The 13,762-nt window shown below is 33.9% G+C and overlaps 1 protein-coding gene across 5 annotated transcripts in view; it reads right to left on the reverse strand.

The window, feature by feature from the left end:
* The window catches only part of LOC121419177, an 84,230-nt gene that overhangs the window by 13,172 nt on the left and 57,296 nt on the right, over positions 1 to 13,762 (reverse strand). For 4 of the 5 annotated variants that reach the window (XM_041613528.1, XM_041613526.1, XM_041613524.1 and 1 more), the window contains exons 7-12: positions 13,261 to 13,296; positions 11,471 to 11,590; positions 9,250 to 9,345; positions 8,672 to 8,783; positions 4,803 to 4,976; positions 32 to 55 (exon numbers count right to left, since the gene is read on the reverse strand). In XM_041613528.1, the coding sequence (XP_041469462.1) occupies positions 32 to 55; positions 4,803 to 4,976; positions 8,672 to 8,783; positions 9,250 to 9,345; positions 11,471 to 11,590; positions 13,261 to 13,296 (562 nt within the window). The remainder of the gene's footprint in view (positions 1 to 31; positions 56 to 4,802; positions 4,977 to 8,671; positions 8,784 to 9,249; positions 9,346 to 11,470; positions 11,591 to 13,260; positions 13,297 to 13,762) is intronic. The other variant, XM_041613525.1, reaches the window with a different exon arrangement.

Here is a 13,762-nt window from a genome sequence, read left to right on the forward strand (position 1 = left end):
TCAAGAAGGTAATGAAATGCAGATTACTCACCAATTATTATGTTCTCTACAGCGGCTGTGAAATGATAGATAGATAGTGGAAGTGGGATGGGATGAAGGAATATAAGATATGAAAAGAGTGAAGTAAATGTATGAATATTGTGTGGTATAAAGGAATAATAGATGAAATGGTGCAAAGATGTAAAGAAATTCAAATTAGATGCAATGGAAGATTACAAGGTGGAAAGGCAATAAAGATGGAGTGATGGTACAGAATGTGTGTAGATATCATGATTAAGGATAGGCAAATAGGAAAGTTTGAAGAGGAGAGAAAACACACATTGATTTCCAGTTAATATGAGTGGAATCATGTTCCTACCATTAATCTTCTACTAACTAATGAAATTCCTGTATGTTTTCTCTGAATTTTGTAACAGCTATTTCATTTCAATTCCAAAAAGAATGTTTTGACATACTTTGTTATCATGAAAACAATATGAAATGAGAATGTCTTTTCATGATTACCTCGATATGTTATCACATCCTTTTCATTAGATATCAATGAAATTGAAATAAATTTACTTTTAACAAACTGGTTGGGATCATTTTAAAGTGATATGAATTGCATGCTTCATCCGTCTTTTGTCAAATATCTTATCAACATGCCAGAATAGTTAAGCAGACTGCTTTATTGAGCTATCTTATGTAGCATATATCAATTTAGCTGTGTAATTAGCATACATGTATATATTCAGGCTATATAAATAGCAATCATAATCATGTGCAAAAGCAGAATTAATTTTGATTACAATTTCCCATCACCCTGTGCAGTGACATTCAAAGGAAACTGAAACTTTGTCGTTTCTTTGAGAGGGAGGGGGAGAAGATTTCAAACCATTTTTCTTCCATGACAATTTCATAACTTAAATCTTAATTGAAATGTAAAACAATGATATATCTTGTTTCAAATATCCCAACTGCATTTGATATGAATAGGCAGAATAGCTACACATCTGGAAGTCGCGACAGAATTGCAATAAGGAAAAAGACTAAAAACTTTCATAAACACTTCAAGAACAAAACCCAAACTGGGAATGGCAACATAAGAACACTGCAAACTACCAAAAAGAATACTTCAGATAATGCCATAAAAAAAACATAACGATTTAAAGCAGCTGACACAAATATGATAAAAAATCAAAGTTTAAGATTGCATAGGAAAATGAAAAGAATACTAGTTCAAAATACATAATCACTATCATAACCATCTCTTTTATCATCATCATCATTATCATCATCATCATCACTATCATCATCATCATCATCATCATCATCATCATCATGATTATCATCATCATCATCCCTATCCTCCACCCCATCATCATCATTCTCCTTCTCATAATCATTGCCCAAATCCTACTCCTCCTCATCATATTCATTGCCAACATCATCATAATTACCATCACCACCACCAGAACCATAGTCACATATACCAATATCCAATCACCACCATCATTAATATTTATCATCATCATACACCTTTAATTAATGTGACCCTTAAACCTCTCAAATAAATGAATGATCCTCCCTATATATCATACATTGTAAGCAACAAGGCAATTACTGACCACAAACAATTTATGAAGATCTATGCCACCCTAATAATGAAACTGAAAGTCTCATGAATCACTACACTGAAACCAATTCAGCTTTATTTCATTTCTGATTTTCATCCCTTCTAATCATCCGTATATGACTGGGTGTTCCTTCTAAATTCAGTCAGGTTTGTTTTTACGCACAGGAAGTGGTTTCCAGGGGCTACGAGCAGGGTAGACCCCATTGGTAAGGTGAAGGGGGGCCTTGTTAGAGGTAGAGGGGTCGAGAGGGAGGGGGCAGAGATGTATACCTTGTCTGAGAGGAAGTTGTGTCAGAGCTATATCCCTGGAACTCTAATCCTGCCCATCTATCCCTACCTATATCTCCTTTCCTCACTTCACTTTTTATTTGAATTTGGTTATAAAAGTGATGTTTCCTCTTCATCATGGGTTGCCCAATCCTATTCCTTTGTTGTGATCATATCTTTAGCTTCAAACAGAAGAGACAGTCTTTGCCAACTTTACATTTCAAATCAGACATACCACTTGTATCAAACCAATTTTCATACAAAAGACTGTTTGTCCTTAGTGATAAACAACTTTATAATACATACTCTCTCAATCCCATGAGATTGCATTACTGATGACACTTAAATACCTTTTTATACATTTTCAATCTTTGGTGGAATGAAATCTTAGCAACTAGAAATTATCTTATGGAAGATGGAGCATGAAGTCATATGATAAGGACAGGAAACAAGTTCTCATTGTCAGATGGCGCAATGCCAGGCAGGACCTTGATAGTAAAACTTTCATGATGTCCTAGAGATTACCTTGATGTTGTCTTTATTCCCTGAGGTTTTGAGCCAGGTCATGTTCTGGAATGATTTACATGACTTTTGTTACCTGAATGAATGTCCCTGTGGTTACATTTTGGAATAATGTGAATTTTCCTAAAAACAAAAAACAATATATCTGCAGAAGAAACAATTGACATGACCAATTCAAACTAAAATCTCTAAATTTTGGTAACCTTTCAAAGGAATTCAAAAGTGATTCATTGGAGTACTGGAAAAGAAGTTAATTCCAGTAAATGCAAAATTTGTTTACCAAAGAAAATATGGGTCATAAGGAAAGTTCTGATATTCTTTTGACCAAAATTGATTTTTTTTTACAAATTCATATTGCCTTTATACTCCGAATAAATATCATCTCATCAAGGGAATTTAAACAAAATTGATTCCAAATAATTTCATACCACTTAAGGTTGAATTTAAGCCCCTGAATAAATTCAAAGTAATCATGGAATTAAAGAAAAATTGATAGTGAGTACCATCTATCTACAATGGATGATAATAATAAAGCCCCCCCAAAAAAAAAAAATATATATAATAATAATAATAAATAAATTAAAAACAATAAATAAAAAAATAAAAAATAGATAAATAAATAAAAAGACTGAAATAAATAAATAAAAAAAAATAGAAATAAGAAATAGCAAAGGACAAAAATGTGGGCCTGATTGAGTAGGGTCAGAGAAAGTTCATCCAGGGCTCTCGTCTAAGGAGCAAAACAACTCCTTAGTCGTTAGGGGGCGTGAGTATTTATTCCTAATGACAGACACACTTCTCCCTTAACTTGGACTCAAGTCAAATTTCATGCTTTGAGGTGAAGACTCAGACACAAGTGCAGACAGTGTCTCTGTTTTGTCTCAGGTAGAAATCTCTTGATGCCCACTCTCTTTCATCTTCTTATTATACACTAATATTTATTGTGAAAGGGAAGAAGCATGGTAAAAAGAAAAAATTATTTTTCTTCCTCTCTGTCTGTATATCTCACGAGTCGTAAACATTCTTCACTCATCCTGCATTATTGTTCGTTTCTGAATACCAAATAAAGACAGATTACAAACAAGCTGTTATGCTTCCTCCAGGGGGTTCTCTTCTTTTCAATATTCCAATGAATTTCTGCTCCTTTAATCATAATTATCGTCATCATTACCATCAATATCTCATCATCATCATCATCATTACCATCAATATCACCATCATCATCATTACCATCAATATCTTATCATCATCACCATCAACATCATTACCATCAATATCTCATCATCATCATTACCATCAATCTCTCATCTTCATCATCATCATCATTACCATCAATATTTCATCATCATCATCATCATTACCATTACCATCAATATCTCATCATCATCATCATCATTACCATCACCATTACCATCAATATCTCATCATCATCATCACCATCATTACCATCATCATTACCATCAATATCTCATCATCATCATCATCATCATTACCATCACCATTACCATCAATATCTCATCATCATCATCGTCGTCGTCATCACTACCATCATCAGTACCATCATCGTTGATCATCACTATCACCATCATAAATTGGATATAAATTAAGCCTTCCTGCCTCACCCATTCACTTCCTTCACCCTCACTCAGAACACATCACACTTTCATCTCTTCTCCCCCTCCCTCTCTTCCCCTCTCTATATAAGACTTGACAAACTTCCCTATTCCCTGGGTTCAAAAACCAGTCGAGAGGAGCAAGGGGGGATAGAATTGTCTGCTACCGTGCTTCCCTGACAGCTGATGTCATAACCATGGGCTCCTTTAATTGGCTGATGCCCTGTGACATGCGCTATTACCGACCGACGGTCTCTAAAAATAAGTTGGATTAATTACACTCTGTTCAGAGTATCAAGTCCAAATGTCAAACAGTTAGGCCGTCTGAAGGCCAATTTAAAGGGGAGATAAAAGATGTAAGGAATGTAGAATGGATGTAGGCAGGGGGCATGGGTGAGCAGGAGAGTAGGACAACCAGACCTTGATTGCCATAGAAATGAATAACAATGACCATTTCATCATTTTTTTACTTCAGGGTAGTTTCTATTTCCAATGACAACCGGGTATTCAATAATCTGCTCCAGTCAAGTTGTTCACTAAATTTCATTTTCAAGAAACTTGCTGTAGATTTTAACCCCTATGAAATTGACAAGATCTTTTTCTAGCTAAACTCAAAATTTTAATTCATTTGAACAGATGGTGTCTCCTCTACTAAAACCTTACCAAATACCTTTTGTGTGAAGTTGAAGTATCTCCCATTAAATCTAACTTCAATGCAACCTTCAGCACGTCTGACAAGATGACAAATGAAATAATGCGACACTATTCCTAATAAATCTTCTCACCTTTGACCTGTTTTTGTCCCCTCTGTAGCTTGCCCATAGGTTCAGAGTTGCGTCGTTTGTGTTTCTTGCGAGATTTGCGTTCTTTCCTGTCCCTTGACATGGAAGGCTCTTGAGGTGATGATGGTAATGCTTTGCTTTCCGTCTCAATCTCATCTTTAGCATTCTTAGCTGCTCCTGAATGATCAAATATAAGAAACAGATGTACCTTATAATATAAATCATTATAACTTGAACTTCAAAGTGATTGTGTAGGGAACAGCTTTTTAAAGAATACCTTTTTGCAAAATTCTATAAAGGAACATTGCATTAAACTGATAATTGGGAACAATTTTACCATCAATGGTAATGCCATGTAGGCCTTGATTTGGATAGGCTGTGAGCCCTATATCCAAATGCCAAAGGAAATTTTAAAAAATCAATAAGATGTCTTGCATGTCCTCCAAGCTCGAAACAAAAAGGATTGTACCATGCACTATGAACTTCAGTCATCAGTAATATGCTTTTATTTCTTGTATATTTGTTTACTTTGAAGGGATATTACAATTTTTTCATGTCTGAGTGACAATTGCCTTTAATCAGAGTTAGATAGGAACTTTTTTTGAATACTTGATCATGAAAATATAGGGGGAAACAGTTGTGAGGGAGGCGGCTCATGACAATTCACCACAAAAATGTTTTTAAAAATGTAAAAGAAATATCCCATATCCCACAAGCTGCAACAGAGCCCTCCCCCCTTATATTGAGCACTAACAGGTTCCATACAAACTTGAATTTGGAAATGAACAAAATAATGAAAATAAGCCCTTGTACAGAAGTATATTTTCTCTCTCCCTTCCCACTAATCACCATCACAAACAGAGGAAGGTCTGAAATAGATTTTAGATTTGTAAAGTATGACCCATATCCGTCTTTCTATGATTAGGAAGCTCTCCATGCAGACGGGACAAAACCCATTCTTTCCCTATTCATCTCACCTCATTGGGTTGCATTAAGTCTTAGCGTTGATGACAAATGCCAACTTGGACTTGAGCCATGTGATTCTTAAGAAGCAATCTCTCTACCCCCATGGGGAAATTATTCATTTTGAGAAAGGTAAAACAGAAGTTGGATAGATTGGTAACAAATTAAAGCCCTTCCACTCATAAAGGAAGCCGAGACTAGAAGCAGTTTATTGATTGGATGAGTGAAGTATCACAACTTAAGACAAAGTCTCTTCCAAGAATAAATTCATCAAGATCCAAGGTGAGGTAATGTAGTCACCTCTGAAGGAAACCTTATTATATTCTAACGATAAGAAATTATTTCACAATTTCATAATCACACACACAAAAAATGAAATTCAAGATGACAAATTTTGGTTCTAGACAGTAAATACAGGGATTTCTTGTTATTTCTTCACTTTTTCGCCCCCTACGATGTCAGGAGTCAAGGTCAAAGTCATCAACGCCTCACTGAATTGATCACATTGTAGCTCTTCTGACAAGATGACACACCCTCCGACTCCATAAAGTAAATAAAAAGAAACAAATTCTACATCTTTAAAACATTTTCTATCTGCTAACTTCTATTTGACAGACAGACGATGACATTTTTAGAATTCTGATCAACCCCCTTCCACATCTGGGAGATAATCACAGATCACTTCCCAACAATCTTGAATAAGTTTATAATCACAGGATGTTTCCCATATGCAAGGCAATTATCATGATTTAAGCCCAGCTATTACGGAGCAGAGGAAGTAAGTTGTAGGAAACATTTTATTGGCTGGAAAGATGGTCTTTTGATAAGTTCATGACTATTGCAATAATTCAAGACAAATTATGGTACATGATCAACTTAATAAATTAAGCTCTCTCAATGGTACATGATGTTGACAGAGAAGTTGATAATGTAGATGCGAGTAAATTCTACAACCAAAGTATCTACACTACCTTTATCAATATAATACCCTTCCAAGTTGGTTTCACCAATAATCTAAAAATGTATTAACTTCCTACATTGGGAATCTACCTGTTCATAGAATATTAAAATCATTTCAATTCTGCTATTTTGAAATGAGAAGAATGCATAACTGGCCAATTTAAGTCCCAATGACAGGCTTATCTCAATTCTAAACAATCATAATTAATAGTATTGAAGAATATGCTTTGGAAAGCTAGAAACTTTTTATTACCAGTTTCAAACCATTTTTAAAAATATTTTTATCACACTGATTGAGTTTTTAAATAAAACATTGAACACAATGCACCTGCTTTTGATGAATTGGAATGGCAGCTAAAGGATACATCATGAAACTCACATACAGATCATTATCTAATTTTAAATATGGTTTAATAATCTTAAACAGTTGCTTGAAAGGATATCACATGACCTATCAACCCTCAAGCATCTCAGTGGATTCAATGAAATCCAAATGTTGAAAGCAACAGTATGTTATGTGAAGCCCAACCTTATTTCCCCAATCACCTTTCTTCCTCACGATCAACATCCTTGAGTGTTATGAGTAACATCTGACCCGTTCTTGCTGAGGCTGCGATAATGTGATTATGACTTACAAAATTATAAATACATTTTTCATATAAAATGCATCTTTGTTTAGATTCTTCCCGTCAATTGCTTTATCCACGCAATACATTATCCACTCCAAAGACTAGCATTTGCTTTGAAACATATGGTTCTTTCATCCTAGACCAAGCATCTTTCCAGAGTAAAATTCAATCCTGAAACTGATGAAATTAAAAATGCCATTATTTCTTGTGTCATTCATCCTTGCTTCACATTGTTTTGTTCCTATACTCACTCTCTTTACAACTTTTCTTCTTTGTCCCAATTTCCCCCCTCTTTCTCTCTCCCTATTCTCTCTAAAATCTTACAAATTGTTTTCATATAATTTTTCTACCATTTTCTCTCCATATTCCTTATCTATTTCAACCCCTCTCATCCATAGACTTACTTGAGTATCTTTTCTTACCTCCCTCTTCACACTTTGTTTTGATCTCTCCCACCAAATACCCTTTTAGGAATCTGGAGGATGGTTAAGGGTGTCTAATTGAGAGGAAGTATGAATCACAGAAGGGGTAGGCGTTGATCCTGTGGTACAGACCATGACAAGCAAGTCCATCATGGGAGCAACCAGAAATCACCATTTCCTTTTCAACTTCAATTTTTGTCCGAAGGAATCTCACTCTGGAAACAAGGGACCCCTAAACAGCCAAGCTCTTCTAAATCTAATGTCATTGATGGTTTATCAACCGCAGTCATTGCAGATGGTTATCTCCTAAGCCATTCTGTGACGTCACAAATGGCATCTCGGAGCAATACCATCTTATCATCAAGGAGTTGTATCATACATCACAAGGGCATTATGCCACACAATCTTATGCCACACAATCTTGTGCATTAGACAATGGTTCTCACTTCCTTCCTAAGAACAATTAACTCCACCCATTGATGTAACATTGATGAACATCATTTGCTGTGACCACTAATAAGTACAGGCAGCAACATGTATCTATACATGAGGATTCATTCATTTATCTGCTCAAGCATCAACTGAGGAAGAGGTAGCTCAGTAGGTGGAGTAGTGGTCCAATAACCCAGTCTCAGAACTAAGTCGATTAGCCAGAAGTCTTTGGAATGGTATTGATCATCACCAAAGTCCCCCAAAGAGGGCCTAAAGCTGCTGCTTCTTGGATTGCTTTACTTCAAAGCAATCAAGTTTTCCTATCAATAAAGCATGCATGCTTGTTAGTACAGACCCAGAGGACTGATGGCATAAGGTCATCTCTAGGGGACCCAGTGATAAGGATTAATGCCTTTATCAAATGAAAAAAACATCTATCAAGATTTACAAGAGTTAGAATGCTTACTTGTACCGAGGATAAGTTCTTTGACTTTGGTAGGAATGTTGCTCTGGTAGTTTTCAAGGATAAGTCTCTTTATTTCATGGGTCCATTGCTTCTTCTGCTCCTGAGATTTAGCCTAAAAAAATAGGAAAAAAACACAATGAACACATTTTCCATAGAGAACTTAATAAAGAAAAAATGATACTATACCCAGTTGCTTTGTGTCTGGACTAGTTGTCAAGACAGTTTTTCAAAAACTTTGCAACAAAATTTTAATTAACAGCTTGAAAGGTATGTCAGACAAATGTTAATAAAAACCATTTGAGTTAATTGATGTACACAATACATTAAGAAAAGGAAAGTTAGTGGGTACTGGTACAACAAGTTTAATATTAAAAATAAATGAAAGTGTCAGCAAAAGTAGAAGAATTAGATGAAAAAAAAGACATTTCTGAATTGCTTTTTGCTCCTTAAAAACAAACAAGAGAGAATGTCATAAAAGATGTAGAGTAGTTGTTGTAATTAGAAGCATCAAGATTACGTCAAAAAACTACTATTAATGACCGTTGCTAGAATAATTGAAGAAAGAAAGGATTACTTACAATAATGGTGTACTGTAAGTCTGAGTTATCAAAAGGAATCACATTGAAGCCGAGAGGTTCTTTGGGTACGCTTTCTATAAGCATCAAATTGGCACACTGTAAATAAAACAAAAGGATATGAAACATTGGTAATCAGGTTATCAACTAATGCAAGGATAATTGAATCAAAACTATAATTGTGATAATTTCCTTTTCAAAATTGACTCAACATAGAAAAACGTTATTATCGTTAACAAAATTTTGCATTGTTAGTAAGTAGATGGAGAGAATTTAAGAGTTTGTTGGAAATGAACAAAGAAACTATTTGGTATCAAAAAACATAATTTTCCATCTTCCTAGATAGTTTATTCCTGTTTTTTCAGTAAAGTGTCAATATTCCACTTTCTTATGAACAGGAAACAAAGTAGTTCATGCAATAGCGAAGCAATTAGACAATACACTTTCTTGGTTATCATTCTTATCATTCTTAGCATCATACTGGAATGCCTACATAGAATGAGGACTATTACAGCCTCCAGCAAAAAATAGTTCCTGTCAACAATTGCAAATTCATAAGTTGCAAGTTGCATTTGATTTGACAGACAATTAGCTAGTTATTATTGCTTGAGGATCTACAGTTTAAGATCTCTGACATACTTCCCTTGTCATATTTACTTAGCAAACATTACCCTTAAGTCAAACAAATAACCTCGAGAGCAAACATGGTTCATGTCTGGAATGTTATTCAGATATTGCTGGAATGTTGCTCTAAGGGAATGGAGAGTCGACGTCAAAGAGGCCGAGTACGTTAGATACTGAAGAATGACCGAAGAATTTGACAAGTTTAGTTTAATCCACAATCATGGAATGAGCAGTTTTATTTCTTCTGGGACCCTACTGGTGTGTACAGGGACATTTAAAGCCAACATTCGCAATCATAAATCTGATTTAAAAAACGTGTTTTGTTGTGTTGTTTCGAGGGAAAGTATTCATGCAATGTCTGCAGCATATGTAATTTTAAAATTCTATTTCAACAGAATGGAGTCCTATTATTCACAAGATATTTATATGTAATCATAACAACACTGTCTTCTGAATTCAGAATTTAAATATAATAGAATACACACACCTTTTCTCAAATATTGTGATGAAAACTTAAAAATTTATGGCACATAGAGAGTGTTTTATGATATGATATGACAAAGCAATATCAAATGCACTTTTATTTCACTGATAACAAATTACAAATGAAATATTAGATAGAATGTTGAAGTTTAGAAAAATAACAATCTGATTTACACTGGAATGTCTTTGCTAACATTTGTGTTAGTCTTGATTCAATAAACCAAACCTATACTGAAGTGAAAGTTACTTGGTAAACTAACCTTCAAACAAATGTAAATAAAATATCAGCGATGGGTGCAGACATAATATCCGATTATCCTTCACACATGAAAGCTTATTTATACCATTCTTTCTGTTATCAGTAGATAGAGAATGTATTACTTTTTGTTTCAGAGTAATGTAGATCTAGTTTTCTTTCAATGAGTTTGACAAAATGAGGAGGGTGGGAGTTCTTCATAAACAGTCTCATTTTACTTTATTTCATTTAAACATTTTTTTTTCAAAACCCCAGATATTGAATAGGCAAGGAAATGAAACTCCTTTGAATAACTAACTTTAATAACAACTTAAGTTGAATCATTTCAAGAGAGGAAACACTATAATTGCAGGTGAAATGAAGAGAAATTCCTACATCCTACATACAGGTGAATATGTTGTCTAGTATGCAGGATATGTAGACAGATAGTCGCTATAGGCCTAATAAGTTTTAAGTTGAGTGATATCCTTTTATGGGTGTGGACCTGTTGTTCTTTAGTCGGTAATAACATTCCAATTTTAGATGATATCCAGTAGTCCTCTGTCCTTTCACTAGTCTCTTTAGATGGACAATTCAGTCTGCACAAGCTAACCCTTGCTCAAACATGATAATGAACTGTGCAATTCACAAATAATTTTCAAACTTTAATTTAGAGACTCAAAATGTAATATCTACAGGTAACTCTGCCTTGGTTGTATCTATGATGAAAGGAGGGATGATTCATACAAGTTTACCTGTATTATCATCATAATTATATGTTACCAAGTTACTATGTTAAAAAGAGCTACACATGACATAACAAATATGGAATCCATTAGATCATAAAATTAGCAGTATAAGTAAAAAAGAGAGGTTTCTCACTGTGATTTGAGTCTTAATACTGATGAGATTTGTGTTCTCATGTTTCTTTCCGATGAGAAGCGCCCTTTCAAACAGATAGATGAAACGATCGCCCCTTGCTCCATGCATACGCATTATACCCTGTTTGAACAAGAAATAAGAGTATGTGAAAATTCATTCATTCACTCATTTGATATAGTGTATGAACAAAATGAATCAATATCTGTATTATAATTGCTCTTTATTTTCATTAGTCTGATTAAATAACAACAAATATTAATGTTACTAGTCCTAATCTGAATTTATCAACAACAAAAAATACACATAGTTTGCTATACAAATTCAAATAAAAACACTATGAACTGAACAAATGTAAAGGCATATTATATAAATTAGTTGAATCTAATAATCTACAAACATATTCACAAATATGAGCTTTTTGCCAAGATGTACTCTGGCACTAGTCCATTGTGGTGTTATTTCCTCATTTTTAATTTCTTCATATTCATTGAGTGTAACAGAAATAAATGTGTGATTGACTGATTATTTCATTTTCCCTTTAACATATACTTGTTTGTATTGTTTACTAATTATGATTTCTGACCCGAATCAGCTCAAAGTGACCTAGTTTGAAATTGTAGCAATTTATGTCTTGGATCATTTCCTCAATTGGTGGCATGACAATATTTGTTTTACTTGCTTTTATTTTTCTTGTTTTCATCTAGCAAGTTTAATAATAAAACAAATTGGGTCACTTTTACTACATGACCAGAATAAGGTTGGAATCCATAACCCCACAAGAGAAACTGATACTGGAATTCATTCAAGAACACTGTGGAGATGACCATATATTAACGGCTAAGATGTCTACAATTCTTCACGAATACCTTTTAAAAATAATTTTTCATTTTACCACATACAATTCCAATCATGTATTCATTCTTAATAGAAATATATTTGAATGTATGGTTACTTTGAAAAAAAATTACTGCCATCGAACAAGCCACAGAAACACAAATTATATAATAAAAAAGACACCAATCATAAACTTTAATCAAACAATTTTTGAGAAGGGAAGTAAATTTGTTTCTTATTTTTTAAGAGTAAATTTGTCAGTAATAAATGAGAAACATTCCTATCTCTGAAATAATCTCTATTAAAGTATCAATTGATGAGTAAAACTTTATGAAATATCTAATTATTAATATGCATAGTAAACTACTACACTAATAAAAAAGACATATAAAATGCCCCCCCCCAAAAAAAAAAAAAAAAAAACCAAACCAAACCCATATTCTAACATTGACCAAGCAACCCATCATGGCAATAATCCAAGATCTAGATCCAGAAATAGTTTTTAGAGGGAGACCTCTTGCTAATAATGTCGCCACAGGAAGCTTCAAATAATCTTTATAGTTCACAGATTTCCTAACTTTTCTCTTTTTATCATTCAAGGTTCCTAACCCCCTCCTTTACTACCACCCTCTTAATCTTCAGCCAAGGGCAATACTTGACTAGTTCATTTATCATATCTTTCCCCTTCATCCCACATGTGATCTGGTTATTATCAAATTATGATACTAGTCCACTCAATTTTCAAAATTTGTACACAAACTTGTCCATCTATTTTTGATACTAATAAACTAACGTGATGATGGAGTTATTCATCTAGTCATACCTATTTCTGAACATTTAAGATTTTAGAAATCTGTATTGCTGGCTGTTGGACAACTATGATCAATGACAATGTCCATCTAATGTACATGTAAGCCTTTTCAATACAATATTTTTTCATTTTAAATCAAACCTACCTCCAATACAAGGTCTCCATAAGTATTCAGATCATCCTGAAATATAAAAAGAGACACAAACAAAATTGTTAATATATTTCTCTCATTTTTGTTTACACCAAGAACATAATATGCATGATTGCTCCATAAAAAGAACAATGGAAATGAAATTCTCTGAAGAGTACTCAATACACACAGAAATGTTTTATTATCCCTGTGGATCATAATGAAATCTACATGAATTCAATTCAAGCCAAAGTTAGAGTGGAGACTTTGCTTGTTTGTATGGCTCAAAACATATTAGGCTTTGGGGCAAATGTCACAGATTTGAAGACAAATTATGACAGGAAAGGACCGAGGAGAAAGATTTTTTTAATCCCTCCCAGAAGACATGGTCATCCTAGACTGGACATGGTCAAAATCCCCAAGTCGGTCAATCTAGGATGAACACAGATGACAGATCAATGGCATTGATGCAAGACGTTGCAGATCACTGATAACTTTCATATCAACAATATTTTAG

Source organism: Lytechinus variegatus, chromosome 7, assembly GCF_018143015.1.
Source record: "Lytechinus variegatus isolate NC3 chromosome 7, Lvar_3.0, whole genome shotgun sequence".
Lineage (NCBI taxonomy): Eukaryota > Metazoa > Echinodermata > Echinoidea > Temnopleuroida > Toxopneustidae > Lytechinus > Lytechinus variegatus.